The 11,443-nt window shown below is 42.1% G+C and overlaps 1 protein-coding gene across 3 annotated transcripts in view; it reads left to right on the forward strand.

Moving 5' to 3' along the window:
• Window positions 1-9,154, forward strand: part of LOC115200398 (dual specificity testis-specific protein kinase 1) — a 50,029-nt gene extending 40,875 nt beyond the window's left edge. For all 3 annotated transcript variants that reach the window (XM_029763438.1, XM_029763439.1, XM_029763440.1), the window contains 4 exons: window positions 2,344-2,517; window positions 2,749-2,832; window positions 3,072-3,158; window positions 8,389-9,154. In XM_029763438.1, the coding sequence (XP_029619298.1) occupies window positions 2,344-2,517; window positions 2,749-2,832; window positions 3,072-3,158; window positions 8,389-8,505 (462 nt within the window). In that variant the 3' untranslated portion in view covers window positions 8,506-9,154. The remainder of the gene's footprint in view (window positions 1-2,343; window positions 2,518-2,748; window positions 2,833-3,071; window positions 3,159-8,388) is intronic.
• The last annotated feature ends 2,289 nt before the right edge of the window (window positions 9,155-11,443 follow it).

Consider the following 11,443-nt stretch of genomic DNA (forward strand, 5'->3'; position numbering starts at 1 on the left):
TGGTAAGCAGGTGTCATAACACAAATGCTTAGAGTGGCAGTACTACTGTAGACTGAATTACTTGTAAAATGTATAAATCACCAGTCAAAAGTTTGGACACACCTACTCATTCCAGGGTTTTTCTTTATTTTTACTATTTTCTACATTGTAGAATAATAGTGAAGACATCAAAACTATGATATAAAACTAGGATATTTTTTATTTATTTCACCTTTATTGAACCAGGTAGGCCAGGTGAGAACAAGTTCTCATTTACAACTGCGGCCTGGCCAAGATAAAGCAAAGCAGTGCGACACAAAAAACAACAGAGTTACACATGGAATAAACAAACGTACAGTCAATAACACAATAAAAAAGTCTATATACAGTGTGTGCAAATGAGGTAAGATAAGGGAGGTAAGGCAATAAATAGGCCATAGTGGCGAAATAATTACAATTTAGCAATTAAAAACTGGAGTGATACATGTGCAGAAGATTAATGTGCAAGTAGATATACTGGGGTGCAAAGGAGCAAAAAAATAAATAACAGTATGGGGATGAGGTAGTTGGATGGGCTATTTACAGATGGGCTATGTACAGGTGCAGTGATCTGTGAGCTGCTCTGACAGCTGGTGCTTAAAATTAGAGAGGGAGATATGAGTCTCCAGCTTCAGTAATTTTTGCAATTCGTTCCCGTCATTGGCAGCAGAGAACTGGAAGGAAAGGCGGCCAAATGAGGAATTGGCTTTGACCAGTGAAATATACCTGCTGGAGCGCATGCTACGGGTGGGTGCTGCTATGGTGACCAGTGAGCTGAGATAAGGCGGGGCTTTACCTAGCAAATTCTTATAGATGACCTGGAGCCAGTGGGTTTAGCGACGAATATGAAGCGAGGGCCAGCCAATGAGAGCATACAGGTCGCAGTGGTGGGTATAATCATGTATTAACCAAAAAACTGTTTAGATTATAGATTCTAATTTTAAATTCTTCAATGTAGCCACCCTTTGCCTTAATGACAGCTTTGCACACTCTTGGCATTCTCTCAACCAGCTTCACCTGGAATGCTTTTCGAACAGTCTTGGAGGAGTTCCCACATATGCTGAGCACTTGTTGGCTCCTTTTCCTTCACTCTGCGATCCAACTCATCCCAAACCATCTCAATTGGGTTGAGTTCGGGTGATTGTGGAGGCTAGGTTATCTGATGCAGCACTCCATCACTCTCCTTCCTGGTCAAATTGTATTTATTTATTTATTTGACCTTTATATAACTAGGCAAGTCAGTTAAGAACAAATTCTTATTTTCAATGATGGCCTAGGAACAGTGGGTTAACTGCCTGTTCAGGGGCAGAACGACAGATTTGTAGCCCTTACACAGCCTGGAGGTGTGTTGGGTCATTGTCCTGTTGAAAAACAAATGATAGGCCCACTAAGCGCAAACCAGATGGGATGGCGTATCGCTGCAGAATGCTGTGGTAACCATGCTGGTTAAGTGTGCCTTGAATTCTAAATAAATCACTGACAGTGTCACCAGCACAGCACCCCCACATCATCACACCTTCTCCTCCATGCTTCACGGTGGGAACCACACATGCAAAGATCATCTGTTCACCTACTCTCCGTTCAACAAAGACACTGTGGTTGGAACCAAAAATATCACATTTGGACTAATCAGACCAAATGGCAGATTTCCACCTGTCTAATGTCCATAGCTCGTGTTTCTTGGCCAACGCAAGTCTCTTATTATTATTGGTGTCCTTTAGTAGTGGTTCCTTTGCAGCAATTCGACCATGAAGGCCTGATTCACACAGTCTCCTCTGAACAGTTGAAGTTCAGATGTGTCTGTTACTGAAACTATGTGAAGCATTTATTTGGGCTGCCATCTGAGGTGCAGTTAATTGCCGATTTCTCAGGCTGGTAACTCGAATGAACTTATCCTCTGCAGCAGAGGTAACTCTGGGTCTTCCTTTCCTGTGGCGGTCCTAATGAGAGCCATTTTCATCATAGCGCTTTGTTTTTGCATCTGCATTTGAAGAAACTTTCAAAGTTCTTGAAATTTTCCAGATTGACTGACCTTCATGTCTTAACGTAATGATGGACTGTCATTTCTCTTTGCTTATTTGAGCTGTTCTTGCCATAATATGGACTCGGTATTTTACCAAATAGGGCTATCTTCTGTATACCACGCCTACCTTGTACCTACCACCCCTACCACTTTTTTCGTTACTACATGATTCCATATGTGTCATTATTCTACAATGTAGAAAATAGTCAAAATAAAGATAAACCCTTGAATGAGTAGGTGTGTTAATACTTTTGGCTGGTACTGTATATACTGACGTGATTTGTATATGTCTGACTCTTCAGAACTGTCTGATCCGTGTGACGGCGCGGGGCAGGGAGGCCCTGGTCACAGACTTTGGCCTGGCCAGAGAGGTGGTGGAGCTGCCGGTTAAAGACCCAGAGAGGAAGCTCTCCCTGGTGGGATCTGCCTTCTGGATGGCCCCGGAAATGCTGCGTGGGGAACCCTACGATCGCAAGGTAAGGATACGTCACAAAGACCCTAAATTTGAGTAAATAGCCTTGCCCGAGTCAAAACTGACCATAGGTCAGGAGGCCCACAAGGCCGCTGAGTTTGAGAAGATGTGGTCAAAAATACTTGGGTAGAAAGTTAGAGAGCTTTGTCATATCTTAGTATCCTAGTAGTTGGAACACAGCTCATCGTTGGTTGGCTCTCTGTATGACAGACATGTGGTTCTGTGTTGTCACCAGGTGGATGTATTTTCCTTTGGAATTATGCTCTGTGAAATACTGGCAAGGATCCCTGCAGACCCAGAGATTCTACCAAGAACCCAGGTAAAGCTCTACTCTGTATTTACGTTATATTTGACTACACAGATCCAGGTTTTCTACCATGTGTGAATGCTCTGCCATGCAACTTGTGTGAAATCTCTGCCATGCACCATGTGTGATATCTCTGGCATATGGACCATGTGTGAAAGCTCAGCCCTATTAACCGTGTGTGTGTGTGTGTGTGTGTGTGTGTGTGTGTGTGTGTGTGTGTGTGTGTGTGTGTGTGTGTGTGTGTGTGACAGGACTATGGCCTGGATGTGAGTGCGTTTAGGGAGCTGGTGGGCGGGTGTCCTCAGCGCGTGTTGGAGCTGGCAGCCAGCTGCTGTCTGGTGAGTACATACAGTACAGTATACTTTAAAGTACAGTTCATACAGAATACTTTACAGCATAGTTCATACAGTATACTTTACAGTCTGAGTACATACAGTACAGTATACTTTACAGTACAGTTTACAGTTCATACAGTATATGTTACAGTACAATTCATATAGTATACTTTACAGTATAGTCCATACACTATACTTTACAGTACATACAGTATACTTTACAGTTTGGTGAGTAGATATAGTACAGTATATTGTACAGTACAATTCATACAGTATCCTTTACAGTACAGTTCATACAGTATACTTTACAGTACAGTTCATGCAGTATTATTTCAAGTCTGGTGAGTAGCTACAGTACTGTATACTTTACAGTACAGTTTGTGGTTGCCCTCTATACACTTGGTAGCATGTTAAGGTTTGTGAGTTTACTTTTTTCTTACAGCCTGGTGACCAATAGTGAGCGCTAGCTGTGTGTAAACTTAAAGTGGCAATCAGTAGTTAAAACAATAACAAAGCCGCCTCCCCATCCCTGTTTTGATAAAAAGCTGAGTGATAGGGCTGGATGAATGTAACCAGTCTCAAATTCATTGACAGAGCTATGGATGCAAGGATTGACCATCCACGATATTCAAATTATAGTTTTAACCTCTCTGGGGTAGGGGGCAGTATTTTCACATCGGATGAAAAGCGTGCCCAAAGTAAACTGCCTGTTACTCAGGCCCAGAACCTAGGATATGCATATAATTGGTAGATTTAGATAGAAAACACTCTAACGTTTCTAAAACTGTTAAATTATGTCTGTGAGTATAACAGAACTGATATGGCAGGCAAAACCCCGAGGATAAACCATCCCCTCCCAAAGAAATTCAGCTTACCACTGTTTTCAATGGCTAGTACTATAATTATAAGCCCAAGTCCTCCCAAATTGCAGTTCCTAGGGCTTGCACTAGATGTCAACAGTCTTTAGAAAGAGTTTCAGGCTGGTTTTTGGAAGAATGACCCAGAAATTGAAGTTTTTCTAGGTGGCTCCCATTTTGGCTCTAGTGTTTCCAAGCACGTGGAGGAAAGCATGTTCTTTCTTATTTATCTCCGGTAATGAACATATTATTCTCCGTCTTAAATTTTATCGTTTATTTGCGTATTAGGATACCTAAGGTTTGATTATAAACGTTGTTTGACTTGTTTGGAAAAGTTTATTAGTAACGTTTGGGATTCATTTTGTATGCATTTTGATGGAGGGAAAATGGGTGGATTATTGACTGAAGCGCACCAGTTAAACTGAGTTTTTATCGATATAAAGAAGGACATTATCAAACAAAATGACAATTTTTGATGTAACTGGGACCTTTTGGAGTGCCAACAGAAGAAGATCATCAAAGGTAAGGCATTTTTTATATCGCTATTTCTGACTTTGGTGTCGCACCTGCCTGGTTGAAATATGATTTTCATGTGTGTGTATGCGGTGCGCAGTCCTCAGAGAAACGCATGGTTTGCTTTCGCCGTAAAGCCTTTTTGACATCTGACACGGCGGCTGGATTAACAAGAAGTTTGATTTTGATGTATAACACATATAACACGCTCTGCAATTTCACTGGATGTTGGCCAGGTGGGACGCTAGTACCCTAGAGAGGTTTTAACAATGTTTTGTGGTGTTTGTTTACATTTACTTTGTTTACAAACATTAGCGTGAAACAAGCTTATATTTTGGTTCTGATGGTGTATGACAGTTAAACTAAGCTCATGAGGCATTTATAAGTTATATTCTTCAAGACTCAATGGATACATTTAATTCATTCAGAAGTCCAAGAATGGATGAAGCAACTGCAATGGCTGTAGAGAGGCACACCCTCTCGTGTAGGCAGGGATAGATACATTGCCTAACTTTGAAAGGGGTGTTTGCCATATTCTTAATGCCCAACCAGGCAGACCGAGAGCCTCCCTGTGATATTATCTGTTGCACCTGATGCTTGTACTGGAGAGTCTCCCTGTGACATTATCTGTTGCACCTTTTCCTTGTACTGGAGAGTCTCCCTGTGACACTATCTGTTGCACCTGATGCTTGTACTGGAGAGTCTCGCTGTGACATTATCTGTTGCACCTTATCCTTGTACTGGAGAGTCTCCCTGTGACACTATCTGTTGCACCTGATGCTTGTACTGGAGAGTCTCGCTGTGACATTATCTGTTGCACCTTATCCTTGTACTGGAGAGTCTCCCTGTGACACTATCTGTTGCACCTGATGCTTGTACTGGAGAGTCTCGCTGTGACATTATCTGTTGCACCTTATCCTTGTACTGGAGAGTCTCCCTGTGACACTATCTGTTGCACCTGATGCTTGTACTGGAGAGTCTCCCTGTGACATTATCTGTTGCACCTGATGCTTGTACTGGAGAGTCTCCCTGTGACACTATCTGTTGCACCTGATGCTTGTACTGGAGAGTCTCCCTGTGACACTATCTGTTGCACCTGATGCTTGTACTGGAGAGTCTTCCTGTGATATTATCTGTTGCACCTGATGCTTGTACTGGCATCTCGCCAGTTTATCCCTTTGTTCACCTATCAGTACTTCTTTTCTTTTGAGTGGATTCCCACTCAATTGTTAAGCACCACTTTCAATTATTTGGTCACCCATAGTTTGTTGTTAGGAAATATCTTACATGTTTTTTGGGGATCACCAAATCAACACCGAATTTAATATAGCCAGATATTAGTCAACTCGTTCAGGTCAGCTGATGATTCTTCAAATCCACTCCAGGTGGTACAATCAAAGCATCCCTGCAACTGATCAATACTGTCATTGTCCCACACCTGAATCTGTTTTTCCACCACCTTCTCCCTTTTGAGTTACTGTCTATAAGTTGGTCGTAGAAAAACAGAGTTATGATCTGATCCACCCAGTGGAGGTCTGGCAAAGGATGAATATGCTTTGGGAACCGAGCCGTAACATAAGTCAATGATCTATTTTTCCTTGTTAGACAAGTCACATACTGTGTGTAAGTACTCAAAGTGTGCTTGAGAGTGCAGATAAACCCCCATGATAAATTTGGGTGCATCAGGGGAAATCGCATTAAGCTCTTGAGTGGGTTGAAAATTATGTCTGCATTGACACTGTTTGCTCTTGGATGGATATAAACAACTGTCTGAAAAAGCATGGAGAATTCACGGGGGAGCTAGAAGGGCCGTAGTGACATTGACAGTAGTTCTATATCAGGAGTGCAGATTTTATTCCTGACAATCATCGTTTTACACCATCTATCAGAACACAGACTACCCCTCCGTGCTCCTTGCCAGTAGCTTCATTGTCTCTGTCCATCTGAGTAATAGTGCATCCATCAGGGGTGACTTCAGAGTCGGGCACCACCTCCGACAGCCAAGTTTCAGAAAAGGCCATAACACAGGTCTCCATGTATTAATATACATACTGTGATTGTGCCCACAATTTGTACATTTTCCCCTTAACCTGTCTGGGAACGTGGGACGCTTGCTTCCCACCCTAGTCAACAGCCAGTGGAATCGCGTCGCGCGAAATACAAAACCTCATAAATGGTTCAATTTCTCAAACATATGACTATTTTACACCATTTTATAGATACACCTCTCCTGAATTGAACCATGTTGTCCGATTTCAAAAAGGCTTTACAGCAAAAGCAAAACATTAGATTATGTTAGGAGAGTACCCTGCCAAAAAAAATCACAAAGCAACTAGCATGCAAAGCAATTTTCAAAGCAACTAGCATGCATCACAAATACCCAAAACACAGCTAAATGCAGCACTAACCTTTGATGATCTTCATCAGATGACACACCTAGGACATTATGTTATACAATACATGCATGTTTTGTTCAATCAAGTTCATATTTATATCAAAAACCAGCTTTTTACATTAGCATGTGACTAGAATGTGACTAGCATTCCCACCGAACACTTCCGGTGAATTTACTAAATTACTCACGATAAACGTTCACAAAAAACATAACAATTATTTTAAGAATTATAGATACAGAACTCCTATATGCACTCGCTATGTCCGATTTTAAAATAGCTTTTCGGTGAAAGCACATTTTGCAATATTCTAAGTAGATAGCCCGGCATCACAGGTCTAGCTATTTACACACCCACCAAGTTTAGCCCTCACCAAAGTCAGATTTACTATAAGAAAAATGCTATTACCTTTGCTGTTCTTCGTCAGAATGCACTCCCAGGACTTCTACTTCAATAACAAATGTTGGTTTGGTCCCAAATAATCCATAGTTATATCCAAATAGCGGCGTTTAGTTTGTGCGTTCAAGACACTATCTGAAGGGTGACGAAGGGTGACGCGCCCCCAGTCTCATTGTTCTCTGATCGACCACTATCCAAATGCGCTACTATTTTTCAGCCAGGGCCTGCAAAGGCATCATTCAACGTTTTGCCGCCTTCTGAGAGCCTATGGGAGCCGTAGGAAGTGTCACGTTACAGCAGAGATCCTCAGTTTTCAATAAAGAGAGTGTAGAAGCCCAAGAAATGGTCAGAGAGGGCACTTCCTGTAAGGAATTTTCTCAGGTTTTTGCCTGCCATATGAGTTCTGTTATACTCACAGACACCATTCAAACAGTTTTAGAAACTTTAGGGTGTTTTCTATCCAAAGCCAATAATTATATGCATATTCTAGTTTCTGGGCAGTAGTAATAACCAGATTAAATCGGGTACGTTTTTTATCCGGCCGTGCAAATCCTGCCCCCTACCCTAGAGAGGTTAAATGTCTGTGTGAACTGAGGAGCCTAAAAACCTACAGCTGGCATTCCATAGATAAGATGTGGTGGGTGTAACAGAGATAGAGAGAGCCTGGAGGAACAGAACAAAACCCTCATTGTCTCATCATCCTTGCATCTGGAAAATAACACAAGAGGCAGATGACCACAGGAGATGAACCCAACGTGGCTTATTGTGCACCCAATCTATATGCGAGGGCTGGAACCAACCATGACTAAGCATTCTTGGTATCAGCTATATAAGAAACACATTTTTTTGTAAAGGTTAGGCTGCTCAGCCCAACAGTCAAGAGTGTTGGGCTGACTAGTCTTATTATTGCAGTAATTAATCGATATTGAATAAAGATGATTGTTTGAAGAAATGTCAGTCTCTCTTTCCACGACAATATGCACTCCTACTCTGAGACACTTTGTGAACAGTTACTTTTAAACCTCAATCCTTATGTTCCTTCTGATCCTTATGTTTCCTCTGTGTGTTTAGATGGAGTCCTTCAGGAGACCAGCATTCACAGAGCTGCTGGATGAACTGGGGGAGATCGCTGAGACTCTGGAACCGCCCCCTAACCCGCCCCCTAACTCAGAGCTGACCACTGGGTGAGCTGCCTGGGTTGGCCGAAGCCCCACCCACCCATCTATCCTGAGGAGGACTGGAGGATTTGGGATTTGTATATGGGCTCAATCCCAAATGGCACCTTATTCCGTATATAGTGTACTATGTTTTACCAGGGCCTTGTGCTCTGGTCAAAAGTAGTGCACTATATAGGGAATAGGGTACCATTTGGGAAGCAACAATAGACAGTTGCACAGGGGCAGGGGCAGGGGCACAACACTTCACCAGGATGAGCTCTCTACAGGGGCTGACCTCTCTGTTTGTGCCTGCCTACACTGCACCTAAACTGCACCTACAGATGTGTCAGGGGGTAGCTCCACAGTTTTCAAGTGAGACCCTGGTGGATTAATGGATGGAATAAACCGTATGTATCTTGAAGAGAGGGTTTCTTTGGAAGGTTTCTTTGACCAGTTCACACACTTTGTGTACAGGTGATAGAAGTTGGGCATAATTTTGTTTAACGGCATGTCTTTCCTTAATTTATATTTTCTTAATCTTAATCTCATATGCTGCTTTTTTGTTTAAATTTGTTGTGTTGTTGTTAATGTTTATGACAGTGTTTCGTGATGTAACTGATGATGATGAGGATAAACATGATGATGAGGATGATGATGATGGTGATGGAGGATGATGGTGATGGAGGATGATGGAGGATGGAGGATGATGGTGATGGAGGATGATGGAGGATGGAGGATGATGGTGATGGAGGAGGCTGTTGATAGTGATGGAGGATGATGGTGATAGAGGATGATAGTGATGGAGGATGATGGTGATAGTGATGGAGGATGATGATGGAGGAGGATGGTGATGGTGATGGAAGACGATGGTGATGGAGGATGATGTAATGGAGGAGGATGGTGATAGTGATGGAGAATGGTAATGAAGGATGAGGTGATAGAGGATGAGGTGATGGAGGATGATGGTGATAGTGATGGATGAGGATGGTGATGGAAGAGGATGGTGATGGAAGAGGATGGTGATGGAGGATGATGGTAATGGAGGAGGATGGTGATTGAGGAGGACGGTGATTGAGGAGGATGGTGATGGAAGAGGACGGTGATGGAGGAGGATGGTGATGGAGGAGGATGGTGATATTGATGGAGGATGGTGATAGTGATGGAGGATGATGGTGATGGAGGAGGATGGTGATAGTGATGGAAGATGGTGATATTGATGGAGGATGGTGATAGTGATGGAGGATGATGTGATGGTGGATGATGTGATGGAGGATGAGGTGATGGAGAATGAGGTGATGGAGGATGAGGCGATGGAGGAGGATGGTGATAGTGATGGAGGAGGATGTTGATAGTGATGGAGGATGATGGTGATAGTGATGGAGAAGGATGGTGATGGAGGAGGATGGTGATGAAAGAGGATGGTGATGGAGGATGATGTGATAGTGATGGAGGATGATGATGGAGGAGGATGGTGATGGAGGAGGATGGTGATGGAAGAGGACGGTGATGGAGGAGGATGGTGATAGTGATGGAGGAGGATGGTGATAGTGATGGAAGAGGATGGTGATAGTGATGGAGGAGGATGGTGATAGTGATGGAGGAGGATGGTGATAGTGATGGAGGAGGATGGTGATAGTGATGGAAGAGGATGGTGATGGAGGAGGATGGTGATAGTGATGGAGGAGGATGGTGATAGTGATGGAGGAGGATGGTGATAGTGATGGAGGAGGATGGTGATGGAGGAGGATGGTGATAGTGATGGAGGAGGATGGTGATAGTGGTAGTGAGGATGATGATGATACAGACACTCATCTGTTGATTTATTTCCTTCAACCATTGTTTTCTATTGTCTTTCTATTTCTATTCTCTTGTTTTCTTCAACTCTGCCTCAATCACTAGATGCTAGAGAGACATGCTCAACACTCCATGTCACCTCTTTTCAAACATGAAATTGCTTCAGTTCAGTTAGCTGAGCTGTGAATAGGGCTGTTCACAGCTTTACAAGGAACTCAACAAAGACATCATCATCTATTCAGCTAGCTAGCACAATACAGACGGCAGGCAGGCTAATACCGGTGGGTGCACAGTGGATAGGTATACCCAGTGGGCAAAACTGGTTGAAAATACGTAATTTCAACCAGTTTTGCCCACTGGGTTACATCATTAGCTAGTTAGTAAAGTTCAGCTGAACTCTGTCTACCTGATCGAGAGATCTTTTCTCAGTGGATCTGTATTTTCTTGTTGTTATATAAAGTACAGTATGTCATATTTTTTCCTTAGCGTATTTTCTCATCAGTCTTAAATAATCTATATTTTTTTGTTGTTATTTTTATTTATTGTTTTTGCAATCTACATATGCACAAATAATATTCGGCATCTACAGTACTGGGTACTTGTTACATTTGATTTAATACCCAATCTGATATTTCTGGTCGTTCATGACATGTTGTGTTGAACCTGTGGCTGTAAATATTCCAACTGTCTGAGAACTTTCCATGCTGTTGCCAGGTAACCAGTATTTGCCAGTAAGTATGTGTCATCATCTTAATCTGATGTTTACAGTGTCACTTGAAGAGTAGAAAAAAACAGGCCACTGCTGTTTGAACATTTTATTTTATTTATTTTAAGTCTCTTCTTACTGAGCTATTGTTCCAAAAAGCATATCAAATAATGATGTAAAATATTCTAAACTGAAGCTTACAGACATATATGTAAGGAAGTTTTGGACAAGTAGCTTGGCTTGGGCGTTCAAAGTATTTCCATTCTAAAAAATAAAATAACAATGTTCCTCCTGCCATATCACATTTTAGAAATTCAAAATCTTTGTGATACTATATGAAGGCAGATCTTACATTATTTCAGCTTTGTCTGCTACATTTGGCATTACTCTGTAAAGCTAAGTAGATTTGTAAGAAATAGGCATTTAAAGATAAAAAGTTATATTTGAAACATGTACATGTATTTTACAG

Source organism: Salmo trutta, chromosome 9 (genome assembly GCF_901001165.1).
Source record: "Salmo trutta chromosome 9, fSalTru1.1, whole genome shotgun sequence".
Taxonomy (NCBI): Eukaryota; Metazoa; Chordata; class Actinopteri; order Salmoniformes; family Salmonidae; genus Salmo; species Salmo trutta.